We start from the raw sequence: 16,971 nt of genomic DNA, 5'->3' as shown, positions 1-16,971 counted from the left end.
TTGCTGAATGTTTACTACGCCGTAAAAAGTAGAAACCATATCGGAGCACGTACCTTCTCAATAAACGTATCCTTTCACCTATTAACAGTCGCACGTGACCCATTTTTTCTGCGGTGTTTAGCATGGTGATTATGCGTCAGCAACTGCTGGAAAATCTAAGCGGGTCAAAATGAGCGTCACTGAACGAATAAGATAGGTCTGTTACCAGCTAGTCGAACAGTAGTGTCGGCGCGCGTTTTCGTGGTCAGCGCGTATTTTAGGCTTAATAAAGAGCGCATCACGCGAGTAGTTCGTTCCGGTGCGTTAACCTCGCGAGCGTCTTCAGGAAAAACGCCGCCGCTCGGGCATAACAAATAAGAGCACCGCGATCGAGCATAAAATACATTGAATGCCGCGTGCGGTTTCAACCCGTTTCACTGGGGTGAAATCGTAAAACCCAGAGGAGCAGTTGTGCGTTTCAATGGACGCGGGTACAAAACTTCCGAAGCACCTGCTTCGGGTTTGTTTACAAACAGAGCACACTTCCCAGCCGTGTTTTGAGCCCGAAGACGGAAGCGGAAATGGTCCCACCGAGGCGCACCCAATAGCGACGCAACCAGTGATCGCACGCCACCAATGGGAGCCCGCGTAGCTGCCTGACGTCACGTCGAAGGCCCTAGAGCGAGGCGAAAAACGGCGCAGGAGGCGGCGGTGGGGGTCGTCTCGTTCGGGGATCCCGCAGTTATGGATTCCCTTCGGGAGCAGGTGATGATCAATCAGTTTGCGCAGGCAGCTGGATGCGCGAGGGACCAGGCCAAACAGCTACTTCAAGCTGCCCACTGGCAGTTCGAGGTAAGTCGAAGAAGTTGTCTGAAAGAATCAATCGTTGCTTCCCCCCCCCCCCCCCCCTTCCATATCAACATGGCCACGGGAACGCTTCCTTCATAACTCGCCACCGACCCCTTTCATTTCGCAGACGGCGCTCAGCATTTTCTTCCAAGACGCGGCTGTTCCTGGCTGTCACCCGGCGGGCCACTTTAGCTCGGTAAGCGTCGCGGAAACTCTGTCTTTTCGAACTTTTCGATGACGCAACTCTCTTGTGCTCTCATCGCAACCACGAGTTCCCCCCGTGGACCGTCGACGACGGTAGACTACCCACCTCCTCTTGACTTGCCCTCGCCTGCTACTATCGACGTACAAGCAAGCCGCAGCTTCGCGTCGTCTCCCGAATGTATGGTTCGCCGTTCTTTTTTTTTCTTTTTTTCGAAGCGGCCAGTCACCATAGAACCTTCGTGCGGTCGCCAGCTGCCGTTATGAGCTAGCTAGACTACAGAAGCATGCCTGGCATTTCGGCGGCTTTTTTTCTAGCGCTCCGGTTTTATTATCAGTGTACGCTGCTGCGAAAGACAAAGTAAAAAAAAATGCGACTGTTTGCGACGGCCACCGTCGAGGGCTGTCATTCGCCAGCTCGCTGATAATCAACGGTGCTACGCCGGCGTTTCTTGTTTTCTACTGTTATTAGTGTGTGTCAGCGTTTACTATAGGGCGCCCCCCTCCTTTCTCGTGGGATAGCTGGCAAAGTTCTAACTGCCGGCGGTGGTCGTCGCGAAGCGCGCAGCAAAACGGACCGAATGTAAGGAGCGCAGCGTTAAAAAAAGAAAAAAAAAAAAAAATCTAGGAACACACGGCAAGCAACACTCCGGCGCGCGCATGCGTCTCATGTCGCCGTGCCGCCGGTTTCCTGCTGCTGCTGGCGTTTTCGGTTTTGCAATGATAGTTAGCCAACAACGGCTCGTCTGCGTGAGTCTTTGACTCGTGTGTATAGTAAACAGACGGTGGACGTCTAGGTGCGTGTGTGCGGAGGCATTCGAAGGTGCCAACGGTACTCGAGTCGTCGAAACCGTTCCTCCTTGCTGTTCGCTTAGGCACTGTTACCATAGTGTTCTTTTTTGTGTTTGCTTTCATTGACGAGGCGGCTTTCACGCCTAGACGGCGTGCTTTCATGACCTTGCTAAGCTCTCCCGCCGGGAGTGAGAGGGGGGGGGGGGGGGGAGGACCGTATGTTACGCAACCTTTACCAGACGGTTTCGATGCTATCTACCTCGCTGGGGCTGCTGCTTCTGTGAGCTAAGCGGCGCCTCCGTCGTGGTTTTCGCAACGAATACACAAACAGGAAACGAGTGTGTTGCGAACTGCGGTGTCAAGATTGCTCGGCCGAGTCGGCTATCTAGCTGCCTAGAGTTGTGGATGTGTTGTTGCCCGGCAGCTGGAAATTGAACTGAAACCCGGCCGCTATGCAGCTGTGCGTTGCTGCTGTGTAGTGTTTGGCCCCGCAGGGCGGCAGATAGGTGACTCACGACAAGGTTGTTCTCTGCTTGCCCTGACAGGAAAAGCATGTTTGCTGTTTGGTCGTCAGTCTGTCAGTTTGAAAGACGTCCGTGTGTGTTATCAGTGTAGACCTGTTATGCGTTTAGTTTGTCCGTATGTCAGCGTTTACGCAGCATTTCCCTTTAGCAGCTATGCTAGTAGTGCCTAATGCAAAAAAAAAAAAAAAGCACCTTGCTGTCGTACGCCACTTGACCGGCTGTGAAGGCCTCGTCGGGCTCCATTCTCATATTTCAATTCCATTCTCTCATATTTACGAAAGTTGCACCAGGACTAATAGAGAATTCCGTAATGAGCCAGTAAAGGCTTTGGATTGTCTGGCGGTGTCCTCGTACGTTTGACAGAAGGTGCAGTCCTCTTTGGCCGTCAGCTCACTGTTCGACTCGTGCACAATGCCGAGCAGTGTGGACATTTATTAAACTGAAAAGATGTTTAGGATGATTTCACTTTAGATGTTCACTAGATAAAAGCAACATTTAGGTTCCTCGTAAGCATCTCCAGTGTGCCTGAAGATAATTTCAGCATGAAACACTCATAGTACGAAATATGTCAGGGGTGACAAGCATTACTATTAAGTGGACCGATTTTTGATGATAAGTTAAGAGACATGGCTGTTTATTGCTCTTCCTTTAATAAAACAGTATTGATTCACATCGTAAAGGTTTTTGGCACTCTACCACGCGCAAGGTTCTACAATACAGTTTTAGAATAGGGGCCCCAAAGAAATAGCATCGAAGCCACTGCGCATGCCATGTGCGTCTCGTAAACTGCATTTGGGTATTGCGTCAGGCACGTTATTTCACTAATTTAGTGGGAGCCCCAAAAGCTTTGCGTCAACAAACATGGCGGCACCCATTGAAGCGACGACCCATTGAATCGAGCACTAAACTGGGCTCGATTCGTGGTAACGCGTGAAGTTAGTAAGCTAGAAGCGACTGCGGCTATCGCTTTCTCTCGACTAACGTGTGTAATGAATATTGATTCATTAGATGCCACTGATTCCAAATTCGATTGTCGATTTCATGGCTCATAGACCTAACGCTGATTAGCTTGGCTGGTGAAGGCACGCAAAGTTTGTTACTCAAAATTAAGCACAACAAATCGCTTGTTGCTAATAGAAAACCTCTGGATTGTAATTAAATGCAAAACACGAAAGTCAAAATTACTCTTTTATCATAAAATGGTATAGTTTATTTTAATATTTATAATAATTTTTCTTTGACACCGTATCGTGACGCTGCAGGCACAAAACGCTATTCGCAAATGTAAAGCCCTATTCTAAAACTCTTCACTCGTGCATGCCCAACGCTAACACCCGCAAAGCTTTTTTGGGGCCCCCATTCTAAAACTCGCTAATATAAAAAAAAAAAGACGCTCTTGGCTCTAAAGAAGGCTTTATAATAAAAGCCAGAAAAGATGCCACAACAAAAGACAAATCGCACCGCTGCCTTAAAGTTACTGCACTAGCTTGCTACCTCATGGATTTTGGTAGCATCTGCCAGGGCCTAGTTAATTTTTTGACAATAAAGGTGAACTACATTGTATTGTAAAAGAGCCAGAAACTGAACTTGGCGAGTTTCGAAAACTCGCACTGAGCCACCACGACTGAAGTATGCAAAAAATACTTTGGAATCCACTGACTTAAAGGCACTGTGGTTCTGTTGCAAAACTTTTTTTAAAATAGTCCTTCGAACTCGTTTTCCTCTTCTAGAACTCCTGGTGCCACGAAATTAACGTATATAGGGCTTTGAAAGAATGCCTTATCTGTCTCAGCTGATTTAGTGACCTAAAGAAATGAAGTTGTGCAAGGTTGATGACAACTGTTGTCTCCTGATATAATTGTGTTCTAAAGGGAGCGCAAATTATGAGGTCCGTGTGTTTTGGCACAAGGCCGGAGAAGCTTTACGGAGGCGTCCTCACACTGATACGTTTAGTACTCTGTACTCGTGACAGTGTTTGGTACAGTGTTAAGACGTGAACGTCGGTATCTGGTATATGCTGTCACATAGGCTGCACTTTTACAGTGTGATCTGGTTGAACATTGCACACAGTGCCAAAAGTTCACATGGTGCTACAGTCTGTGCCAGTAAGCAGGACATTAATAAATTCAACTTTTGGTGAAGTAATATATTACAAGCTCTTATGGTCGTGGCAGTACCAGATGTATCTCAAGAGGTGCCATGGAAGGGATGCTATGAACCGCAGTTGTTAAAAAAAAAAAAAAAAGGCTGTGTTGCCTTCACATGAATGTGGCACCATCACAAGCACTACAGCAGAATTTAATATCTTTTGCGTAATGTTAGTGTTGTTCGTCGCACAACACGAAAGAATGTCCGTGTCAGGCAAGATGCGTGTGACATATATTGGTTCTGACATAATTAGCAGGGGCAGGGCTGTCTTTGGCCATTGGTGTACAAGTTGCGACAGAGCACTTCATCCAGTTATGTAGGCTGAAAACAATTCTTTTTTTTTTTTTTTGCATTTCATGCATAGAGATGCCACATACAACAGTGGCACTGCACGAGCTTGTGAATGTTTTCAATAAAAAAGTGGTGTAGGAAGCTTGTGGTGATCGTCTTTGCTAAACATTGTGGCCCTAAGCAGTAGGGGAAGTCCGTGAAACTGATTGAGAATCTCCTTCATATACTGCAGCGGCCTTCTTGGTTACAGCCTCGGATGTCGGAGCTGTTCACTTTACGTGATTTCACATTTGTGGTGTACTTGCAATAGTCAAAAGAAATCCTGCATGACTTTTGGGGGGATTTCTGGGGCCTGGCCATGTTGGCAAGCTGAGCTTACACTAGTCAATATTTCATGTGCTGTGACGTTGCCCTGCTGTCACAGCCTGTGGCGCAGTCGTTAACGGTCTAACATGGGTGCAGCTAAAGTGAAGCTAACTTCAGCAGTCACGAGCAGGCAGCTGCAGGCTACCATTGGGTTCACCATGATGTCAGAAATAGTCAAGTGTGGCGTAATGCTAAATTGAACAAAACCTGCGTAAACCCGGCGAATCGTAATTTCAATCATGAATGCATCAATCATTATAAGCCATATTTTTGTATTGTGGTTTTGAAACAGCCTAGAGAGTTTGCAGTTTCTTGTGCGATAAATTTCTACGTAACATTGTTTGTGACATTCTTAAGAATTCAAAAATATGTTTTGGTAGTAAAGACGGACAAGCACAAGTAGTCTGCAATTATAGCGAAATCATTCGTTTACTAGAACTGGAGGAATGGAATGGATCAGCTTTGCCAGTCCAGGAGTGGGAATGGTCTAACTCTCACCATTCCGAGGAGTTAGAAAGGAGTGGAATTACAGAATGGAATGCAAGGGGGCCCGCCACTCCGCAATTCTGGTGCACACCATTCCAGCTTTTATTCCACTTACACACCACTTATGCTTTCCAAGGCAACTTTAAACTGGTGTGTTGGGCTGCTAAGCACAACGTCACGGAATCAAATCCCGGCCACAATGGCCGCATTTCGATGGGGGCGAAATGCGAAAACACCCGTATACTTAGATTTAGGTGCACATTAAAGAACGCCAGGTGGTCCAAATTATTCCGGAGTCCCCCACTAAGGCGTGCCTCATAATCGCTTCGTGGTTTTGGGACGTAAAACCCCATAATTAAAGAATTAAAAGAACTATCGAATGCCACATTTTCCTTGCAGATGTGCACGCCTGCCAACACGCCGGCAACGCCGCCCAACTTTCCCGAGACCCTGCTGTCCCTGTCCAAGCTCTCGGCCGCCACCCCTCCAACGGTGCCCAGCCCCATGCAGGGCTCGGCACTGCAGGGCGGCTACCAGGGCTGCATGGGTGCGCCGAGCCAGTACGCTCCGCAGCGGAGCGGCGGCATGCCTCCCCATTCTTCCCAGGGCCGCTGCTATCCAGCGAGCACCTCGCCTTCCTCGTCCTCCATGGAAGCTCAACGGTAGAGGCCATCCCATCCTTCAACGCGGAGGAAGTGGCCTGTCCCCTCGACAACACACAAGCGGGAAGAGAAACGGGCCTGTGCGCCGACGGGACCGCGCTCTGCGCAGCGTTGCTTCGTCGTGGGTGCATAAGCAGCAGAGCACGTGTCCGGACATTCGATCGGCGATTCCGCAGGCTGGAGGAAGGGTGGGGTTGTGAACGCAGGGGTTGGCGCTCACCGAGGTACGGACGTTCGAATGGTAATTGCTCGTTCAGTTTGGAGGAGGTGTGTGTGCGTGTCTGCAAAGCATGTCGATTGGCAGCTGTGCCCCCTGGGCACGTTGTGCTGGCTTTTGTTACATTACCATCCAGGTCTTCGATGGGCTCAATTAGCAGGGGAGTACCGTTTAGTCTGCCAACACCGGAGACTTGCGTATTAGATGGAACACCTGAATCGTACCTTTCATCGTTGCCATTTTTGCAACTGAGTGAAATTGGAGCCCTCAATGCATGCAGTCCTTTTGGCAGCATGTAGAGATTGTACATCATTTTGGTGATTCAAAGCTGTTGGTTTGTAATAGTGGATTTGGTACTTGTAATGTATTATGATAGGGGCTGCAGCAAACCATTTCGACTGTTGTAATGTTCTAAACGCCTTTTTACCAAACTTAGCTGCCAAATTGGACTGGTCTGAAAAATCTGTACTTTCAAGGGACTTGTAAAAGCACCGTGATGCACTAACTGCCTGGTACCTTGGGCAGTTTCTCTGAAACTTCAGAAAATGTCATAAGCCGAGGCGCTTTCTACTTACGTTATTTTCACAGCCTGGCACGTAGTCTTCGGCAAATGTGCACCCGGTGCATTGAAGTGCTGAAGTCAGCGTGTCCCTTGAAAGCGCGCTTGTTTCTGGACTGGACGGGATACTCCAGTGGGGTCAGATGCCAAGGAAGAAGTTTGGTTCTTTCATGCAGCTGCTCTCAGCGGAGTTTGTAAGGGTATTGCAGCCACCTATGGTGTTTAAACTAGCACAGTCAAAATGTGTAGGGATTGGCATCGCAGAATCGGTGACACAGGGCAACATTTGCTTCCGCCCTAAGTCTCTTTAAATTTTTTGTCCCGGACTGCCCAAAGCACTGCTTTCAGACAGTGAGCATTGACATGATCCGCATCCTTTCGGAGAGTCCTGGGCAGTTCGGGATGACAAATCGAAGAGATCCGCTGTCGCACGGGCTGCGCATAGCACTCGCAGCCCCCGGACGTCGCTTGACTGCAGAATTAAGGACTGTGGCATGCTGCAGCTGTAGAACCAAATCTTCTATCACTCAATGCCCTATTACCCCTGCTCATTACCCGGAGACTTAAAAGGCCAGATGTGGAAGCTAGAGCAGTTGACAGCACTTGTAAGAGAGTTTTCGGAGGAAATGGCATGTACCCAAAACGCACGTGCTTGTTTGAAGGTTCTGCAGAAAGCAAACTCCCCCCCCCCCCCCCTTTCTCACCACCTTTTTAAAAAAAATCTTTTGTTCATCACTCGAAGGATCTTGTGGATGTGGTGGTGTCGTAGAGGGCTCGAAAAAAACCGTGGTTGCACAGTGCCCGATGTCGTTTTTTTTTTCCCCTCCGTTCATCGCTGCCCGCATGATTGGTTGGGATGAGTCTAGTTTGGAAACCTGAAACGGGGGATGACAATGCACTTTTTTTTTTCCCCCCATCTGCTAGTGTGTTAAGTTTCTCAAGTGACGAGACAACTGTCGCTATATTCTCGATCGTTCACTTAGGGGAGACAATCACTTTGGGCAACCAGCCCTGGACGTGTAGGCTTCTGTAGGTGACGGCATTCCCAATGCTGTGTTAAGACAGTGTGCTCTGCAGTGTGCCAGGTATAATGTCCCCCCATAGGTGCCGATGCATTTGGCGCTAATCAAGTAAAATCTTGCGAAAGTGATTGCTTCACCAAAAGTAAACGTGTTTTCACCTTTTGTTTTGTCATACACTGAAGGAGCGATTCGAGCTCACATCCATGTGCTACGAAAGCGGGCATGTAAAAGTGTTGTCTGTAGGCTTCCTTTTTTTAACTCCTTTTCACTGAGATGCGAGTGCACTGTTTTGATTAGGCAGTCCTGTTTGTTGAGGAATTGTGGAGTGATTAGTGGGTGGCATGCTTTCCTTATTAGCACGTCGATCTTTGAACACTCTTCTCGTAGTGCATGGCTGTCGGGGAAACTTGCCTTTCATAGCTTATTTGCCAAAGCATGACTGGAATTGTGATAAAAGGTTGGCTCGTAATTTAATGCTACCTGTTGCTGAGCTGATGAGTGCAGCCTCTAAAGTGTGCTACCTTGCAGAAAGATGCCCAGAACTCTGTTTGCCTCTAACTTTGGACAAGCCAACGAGGATGTATTGAGCAGAGGGGTAAATTATTGCTCAGCAATGTCGGTTGTTTGTCGCCACACTGAGACCAATTTCTTTCTTGACTTGAGACACTAAAGGAAAATATTGGGTCGAGGTTGATTGAAAGATTAGGCATTTGTCATAGCAAATTCGTCGTTCATAATGAAAACAGAGCTTGCGTTGTGGAGAAAATGACTCGCTTAACCGTATCTGGTAACTTGAACCCAAGCAGAGCTGCAGAGTGCGGATAGCTTCAGTGACTCGCGCAAGCAAAACGCCAAAGAGTTTCTAAAAGACATAACAGTAGCACAGAGGGAGGCCTTGAAGGGATTAAGTCAACTCGTTCGTTCTGGCTCGGGCAGTTTAAATTGAGCAGCAGTGGGACCTTCGGCGGCAATTTTTGACGCAACAAAATGATTGGCAATCGCAAAATGATGATAGACATCTACACGGATACTCTATCAATCTAGCTCGGCCTAATATTTTCTTTTAGTGTCCCTTTAAAGTTTCGTATTGCCGGCCCCTCTGCCTGCTTTAAACTTGTTCAGTGAGAATAACTTCGGACGATGGCAAATGTCTGCATCATCCTGGCCATTTAGCCCCTTGCTCTGTTCCACCAGACTTAACGGGCCAGAATTACTTGGAATGGTATTTGGATAGCGCAGTAAAACTAGGACACGAGAAGAAACGAAGATGAAGACAATCGAGTCTTCGTCTGCAATTAAGTCTGCAGAATTACTTGATTGGCTTCAACTCGCTTGGCCCCGAAACATATTTGGCTCTGGCTCAATGTGGCGTCAACGCGGCTTTGTGGATTGCTAGGTCGACGGTGGTATCGGCAGGGTTGTGAACGCAACGAGAGGTGAATCCAGCTCTTTTCAACTGGAAAGCATGACACGAGGCAGCAAGTGTTCTTCCGCAAGTTTTTTTTTCCTCTCTATTCCATAGCATGCGAAGAGTGGCAAACGACCGGCCTTAGGGGTCGTTTGCCGTTCGTCCAGAGTTGCTCACTAGTTTTTCTATTTTAGTTTTTTTTTTCTCTACGGATTGTTCTCGTCAATTTTTGCCGACTGCTGCATATGCGTGCCGCTCCCGAACCCACTGGTGTTGTTTCTTCTACTATATGCTAGTGGGAGCTTGTCGTCTTGTGCTAGAAGAGGGTCTAAGAGAATCCCGATGACTAGTTGCATGCTGATGTTTGTGCAGTGCCCCAATGTTGGCGATTTTGCTGGTGCTCGTGCCCCATGGGTGCATATGGCTGCTCGCTGCCTCTAGTTTTATGCCATTTGCAAGTTTCCTGCAATTCGGTCATCCACCCACATTCCTCATATCGGCAGCAAACCTGGAAACAGCACGTTGACGTTGCTCAGAACAACGCCCTATTGAGTAACAATATGCGATTGTAACGCCGAGGCGCCATTTTCAGACATGTCTGATATGAGAGGTGCCACTTTACTGACGTATCAGATTGGCTCCATACTTGGCTAGCCTCTACACTTCCCAGGAGTGGAGGAGCATTCTTTGCACACAGATAATACAATCGCATCTTAACCAAAGTTAGCATGCCCAGTGTTTTGAGTCTGTGCTTCAGCTGAAAATTTTTCGAAGAGAGTTCCCTCAACCTTGTCATTATGGCATAAACAGTGACATTGAAGTCTGTACATCAAGCTACCGGTCTCAAAGACGATGGCATTGAGCAACTTGAAAAGCCTCGAAGTTTTTGATACTCCTGGCGATACCCATGTGGCACGAGCTATGGCCTGGAAAAAAAAAGAAGGGTGGTATCAGTGTGGTTTACGTGTTGTCGAAGTGACGTTGCAACCACGTTGGCTGGCTTGTAGATAGACCGACCGGCTCCCCTCGCAAATGTGCAATTGTCGTCACACTGTCGCTTCTTTTCTCTCTCAGTATTTCAGTGTGCTTATGTGCCTTGGAGCAATTGACAACCATGTCTCGCACAGCTTTTTGCAGGAACTGTCGTTGTGTTGCCAACAAATCTTCTCTCAACTGGGTTTGTCGCAACGTCGTAACCTTTTCCGGGGCAATTCTGGGGGAAATTGTGCATACGCTGACGTCTGCAGTAACAATGGATTACTTGCATGAGTGGATGTTACAACCATGGGTGTATATGTGAGAAGCAATATTGTGTGTCTCGATATTGATATTATACATATTATATATACGCATAGCGTAACATGGCGCAATTCAGTTATAAAAGAGTGACTAAGTGACCACCACCTCAATGACGCAGATATTTTATTGAGCTGAACTCTCTATTTTGTGTCCAGTGAAACATAGTCATACCCTAAAAAAAAAAAGACTGCTGTTTGGCAGTTTGTTTTAACCTTTTTTGTTTCTAGTTTTTGTTATTGACTCTCATGAGTCCATCGTAGGACAAGGGTGTGTTGTGCTGGGAATGACGTATGCACGAGTGTTCATTGACTGAATAAAGACAGTGTCTTGTCGCCATCCAGTTGAAGACCACGAGTTTTTCTTTTGACGATACTTCCAGTGCAGCCTTTTACATGAAGCGACTCATCTTCGAAAGATTTCATTGGCCTTGAAATGATGGGTCGCTCAGTATACTGTAGAATGTTCTCAATGACGGCAACAGTAAGTGCCTAGCTTAAGGTACAATCGACCTTACCCATATTCTGAACTCTGCTGCCAGGAAATATACCGCCTTGGAAGCAGGTAAATTGTGGCTGAATTGGCAAGTTGTCCGAGACAGCACATGCAGTCCACACAGAAAAGTTCATTCCATAGTGCGTGCCATCAGACATTTTAACAGGTGCCTGCATTTTGTGCAAACTTGGCGGCACAAAACTGTAAGATGCTTAAATTGGGATGCGACTCGAGCACACTCGTTTCGAAGCTTAGTAGAAATGCAAGAACAATGCAAATGCATGCCATGAACGGCTAATCCGTCAAACCAGCTATCCGGTTTTACCGGATTTACGTGAATCCGGTCTTGAAAAGAAAATTGTTCCAATTTCAAGAAACGGACATTCAGGATATCTGGTTTAAATAACCGGTTAGCTGGATATTCAGACACGAACATTTTGTTTGAAAAAAGGAATGGTAAGGTGGTTAACCAGATGAAATATCTGGTTTTCACGAGCGGTTGCAACAATAACTACAAATACAAGGGAGAAAAAGATGTAATTTCGGCACTAGTACAGAACAAATATCCGGATACTATTAACTGAATAACCGATCGCTCCGGTTATCCGGTTTTCAAATTCGAATAACCGATAACCGGGTTTTCCGCAAAACCAGTTTGATGTTGCTGCACCACTCTATACTATTAAAATTAACGGAAGGGGTGGCTGCTGCTTGCCTTACGTTTCTTTTCCCTTTTTTTTCCCCTCCTTGCCACGCGTTATGCAACTTATCCAGCCAGGTAAACAATGTGCGCAACGTGGAGCATCAGACACAAAGCGTTGTAACGAAATTTTATTGACTTCTTTTTCGTAAGGTTACTACGCCAAAAAATGCCGAGAATCATTTTCTCCGCGGAAGAAGCGGCTGAGAAGCCGCTGAAAACGCTTAGTGACACCATGCGCAAATCACTCCCATAAAAGTATAAAAATAAACAGTCTTAATTTTATGTGTTTTGGTTAATCAAAAAATTAATAGATAATAGTACTTCTGAAGAAGTGTTTCTAATAAAAACGCCGCGTAATGTTATGCGTAAACTAGCGTCACCTACGTTGGGCGTGAGGTACGCGGAAACGTGCTTTTGGTCGATGCTTGTTGCAATTAGGACTATTTGAAAGCAACATGGCGGCCCGCATGCGGACGTAAGCAGGCAGCTGTCGTAGACAACGTGCGTGCGTGCGTCGTAGTGTGCATCACACATTGTGTAGGGCAGTGTGTGCCTGACATATATTTTGTCGGCGCAAGCCTACCCAGCAACTGTGATCATGTCGGACAAAGAGCTCGAATTCCACGAGATGGGTCTCGACGATCGCCTGCTCAAGGCCATCGCCAAGCTCGGCTGGGGCAAACCGACCCCCATCCAGGAGAAAGCCGTGCCTCTCATCCTCGAAGGCAAGGACGTGTTGGCTCGAGCCCGCACTGGCAGCGGTAAGACGGGCGGCTTCTGCCTCCCGATGATCCATCGCTTGATGCAGTACCGCGTCGACCAGGAGGCCGCAACTCGAGGCATCATCCTCGCGCCCACGAAAGAGCTGTGCAGTCAGATAGCGCGCTGCGTTTCCCAGTTGTCAGGTACGTGGTTGCGTTGCGTTGACGTATCTGGCACCGCCGACCTGGCCATCCAACGGCCGCTGCTCGCCGAGCGGCCGGCCATAGTCGTTGGCACGCCGTCGCGGCTGCTGGCTCACTTGAAGGCGGGTCACCTGACGCTCAAGCTCGAAATGCTCGTCATCGACGAGGCAGACCTCGTGCTTTCCTTCGGACACGAGCAGGACCTGAACGAGCTGCCTGACGCGACTGCCCAACCGGTGCCAGACGGTGCTCACCTCGGCGACGCTCAGCCCCGAGGTGCTGAACCTCAAGCGGCTGGCGCTCCGCAACGCGGTGACGCTGAAACTACAAGAAGGCGAGCAAGACCAGCAGCGGCTCGCCCAGTACGTCATCCGCTGCGAGGAGGACGACAAGTTCGCCCTCCTGTGCGCGCTGTTCAAGCTTCGGCTCGTGGTGGGCAAGACCCTGATCTTCGTCACCACCGTGGACCGCTGTTTCGTCGTCAAACTCTTCCTCGAGCAGTTCGGCGTGCGCTGCTGCGTGCTCAACTCCGAGCTCCCTCTGGCGTCGCGCGCCCTCATCCTGAACCAGTTCAACGAGGGCCGCTACGAGATCATGGTCGCGTCGGACGAGAAGGGCATCGAAGCCCCAGACAAGGCGCCCAAGAAGAGCAAGAAGCGCAACCAGGACCCAGAGTACGGCGTGTGCCGGGGCCTGGACTTCCAGAACGTCGCGAACGTCATCAACCTCGACTTCCCGACGACCGTGCAGGCCTACCAGCACCGAGTGGGTACGGACGGCGCGTGGGGACCGCAAGGGGACGGCCCTGTCACTGGTCAAGGACCGGGAGGCCCACCTGCTGGAAGCCGTCCAGAAGGCACTCCCTGAGGGCACGCTCAAGCCCTACCTGTTTCGCATGGAAGAGATCGAACCGTTCCGGTACAGGAGCAAGGACGCCTTCCGCGCCGTGACACGAATCGCGGTGCGAGAGGCACGCCTGAAAGAGATCAAGACGGAGATGCTCTCGTCACAGAAGCTGCAGTCCTTCTTCGAGGAGAACCCGAGGGAAAAGCAGCTCTTGCGCCATGACAAGGCGCTGCACATCATCAAGCACCAGCCACACCTCAAGCACTGCCCGGATTACATCATCCCTCCGACGCTGCAGCGCAGTCTCCAGAAGGAAAGTGCCAAGGCTCCGCAGCCCGTCAAACGCCCCAGGACACGCGAGGAACGCAACCGGAAGTACGGCAAGAAGCCGCGCAGAAATGACCCGCTTCAGAGTTTCAGTTGTGACTGAGGTGCGTTAAGGATTTGGCATGAAACTGACTGTGTTGTGACATTGTTTTTCCACCGAGCCCAGCTGGAAGAGTGGCAGATGATGTGACATTTGACTGAAGGGGGTCAGTTGCCACTTGTGGTGAATGCGCGCAGCCAGTGTTGGTAAGATCACAAGAACGCCTTTTTTCATTGGCATTCACTTCCCAACTGCTGCGCACCACTTTTGTCAGGCTGCATTTTCTAACTGTTTTTGAGGAATGCAGTTTGACTGTCAAAGCAGGTAATAAAGAATGATTGCCTGTGTACTTTAATATTGTGTGACATTGTTGTGTTTAGCTATTACATTCTTCCCCTTGCTTCCATTTGCACAATCAGGTGATCAGATTAAAGGCAGGCTATCTGAGGTCACTTGTGTGAAACTTGTCGCTGTTGCTGTAAGGCATTTATAGGTAGAAACACTAATACCTAAACCTGTAGGACAAACACTGATGTTAATTTCATCGTGTCAACTTCCTTCCTTCCTGCAATAATTGCCTGTCATATGACCAATTGCAGCATTTGCACTGATGCTGAAAAACACAGAAACAACAAAAATACGACTAGTTTCAGCATGTTTATATTTAAACGTGTGTTGATGGGTGTGCCGGGATTCAGCTGATGCCCTGCCAGGGTGGCGCACCCAGGTCTGGGCAAGAATGACTGCCCTCCGATGGCTGGGAGTCGTATGTGCCTGACCAGCTTTGAATGTTCTGGAAGCCAGTGCTCGAACGGCACCGGACACCCGATGCTCGACCCTCGAGCCAGAATGTCCGCATGTCTCCTTTTCCCTGCAGTAAGCACAGAGCAATGTGAACAGAAAAATTCAAGAATGCATGCAAAATTCAATGGCGATTTAGCAGTAAATGCAAGAGAAATGCCTTGGCATCAGGTCACACCTCTTTGATGTTCCAGATGCATGATTTTAACCACATTCACCACATGGCCGAGTTGTTCAGGAGCTCACTCGACACACTTCCTGCCTCTTCAAGGAGCAAAGTGCAACTGACGGTGGTCTGGAGCAGACCACCATGCGTGGCACTCTCTCTCTCTCTATATGTACATATATATATATATATATATATATATATATATAGAGCAACGCACGGAAGAGCTTAGATGAGCGTGTATGTGTACGTATGTATAATGTATATATATACGTACGTATACATACACACTCATCTAAGCTCTCCCATCCCCTCTCCACCTCTACCACGTGACCAGCTTCCCGCACTTCACACACATACACTTTTTCACACTCCTAATGCTAATGCCTCAAGAACAATCGGCAAACGTCAGCCATTCGTTCGCGATTGCTGAACTGATTTTCTACAACAGCAGCTGGTTCCCACAGCGGGTGAGCGCCATCTTCTCAAGAACTACTACATTGCAATGCAGCACAATGTCGTCTCTGTCTGGTACTGTAATGCCTCCTGGGGCACCTGAAATACACTCACTGAGACTCGGCGTGGCACACAGAACCGTGCACGAAAGTTTAAGTGCTTGTGTTGTACAGTGGCTCAGTATTTAGTGCACGTGGCTTGCAGCTGTACATTGCAGCAGCAGCATCAGTTCAATTCCCAGTGGTAGCACAATAGACAGTATCTTTTTTACCGTGTTATGAGGGAAATGGCAGCTGAAGATGAGAAGGTGGCTGGACAACTACGGCGTAATAAAAAGGATGGACAAGAAAAACCCATTCATCATCATCATCAGCCTACATTTATGTCCACTGCAGGACAAAGGCCTCTCCCTGCGATCTCCAATTACCCCTGTCTTGCGCTAGCTGAATCCAACTTGTGCCTGCGAATTTCCTAACTTCATCACCCCACCTAGTTTTCTGCCATCCTCGACTGTGCTTCCCTCCTCTTGGTATCCATTCTGTAACCCTAATGGTCCACCGGTTATCCATCCTACGCATTACATGGCCTGCCCAGCTCCACTTTTTCTGCTTAATGTCAACTAGAATATCGGCTATCTCAGTTTGCTCTCTGATCCACACCGTTCTCTTCCTGTCTTTTAACATTAGGCCTAACATTTTTCGTTCCATCGCTCTTTGTACAGTCCTTAACTTGTTCTCGAGCTTCTTTGTTAACCTCCAAGTTTCTGCCCCATATGTTAGCACTGGTAGAATGCAATGATTGTACTCTTTTCAATGACAGTAATAAACTCCCAGTCAGGATTTGGCAATGCCTCCCGTACGCACTCCAACCCAATTTTATTGTTCTGTAAATTTCTTTCTCATGATCAGGGTCACCAACAGAGGAGATGTCAATGTGCCACGAGCTGAGCTCGCATTTCTGTCACCGGTGAACCTTCTCTTGCAGATATGTGCAAACAGCTCTCTTGTCTCTGCCACTTTACATGTGACATAATTGTATGAAGAGCTGGGTATTGACCCTCGTATACTTATACCAGCAGCTAGCATTGACATGAGGAAGAAATTGCTGGAATGTAGACAAGAACGGAGACAACGGTATGCAAAACACAAAATAAGAACATTTAAAGGGAACTTTGATTTGCAGATACAGCACACCAGTAAGTGTGGTGTTAATCATCCACATAGGGTGACCCGGCTAACGTTACCCAAGCTGTTCAACAAAATAAAAGATATTAGAAACACGATCCAAGATATAATTTTAAGATCTATGACTTTCCGTCATCAGGCCTCTGATGAATGAGCACCGTATATCTTATAGTTGTAACTTTCACCATGTTTTTTAAATCTTTTCTTTTGTTGAACAGTATGGCTAATGTTAGCTGATACACATGGTA

General features: G+C 48.0%; 2 protein-coding genes across 2 annotated transcripts; both read left to right on the top strand.

Annotated features, from left to right (window-relative positions):
- Positions 1–461: 461 nt before the first annotated feature.
- Positions 462–11,141, top strand: LOC119452838 (UBA-like domain-containing protein 2). Its single transcript, XM_037714792.2, has 3 exons — positions 462–831; positions 956–1,024; positions 6,036–11,141. The coding sequence occupies exons 1-3, from the start codon at positions 724–726 to the stop codon at positions 6,300–6,302; spliced, it is 444 nt and encodes a 147-aa protein (XP_037570720.1). The 5' UTR covers positions 462–723; the 3' UTR covers positions 6,303–11,141.
- A 1,052-nt stretch (positions 11,142–12,193) lies between these two features.
- Positions 12,194–14,479, top strand: LOC119452836 (probable ATP-dependent RNA helicase DDX56). The gene is given in 3 exon segments (XM_037714790.2): positions 12,194–13,118; positions 13,120–13,674; positions 13,676–14,479. Coding segments are annotated over 3 exon segments (1,581 nt in total). The 5' UTR covers positions 12,194–12,596; the 3' UTR covers positions 14,180–14,479.
- The last annotated feature ends 2,492 nt before the right edge of the window (positions 14,480–16,971 follow it).

Source organism: Dermacentor silvarum, chromosome 5 (assembly GCF_013339745.2).
Source record: "Dermacentor silvarum isolate Dsil-2018 chromosome 5, BIME_Dsil_1.4, whole genome shotgun sequence".
NCBI lineage: Eukaryota > Metazoa > Arthropoda > Arachnida > Ixodida > Ixodidae > Dermacentor > Dermacentor silvarum.
Note: the sequence above shows the minus strand (reverse complement) of the source record. Positions and strands in the feature narration are given on the sequence as shown.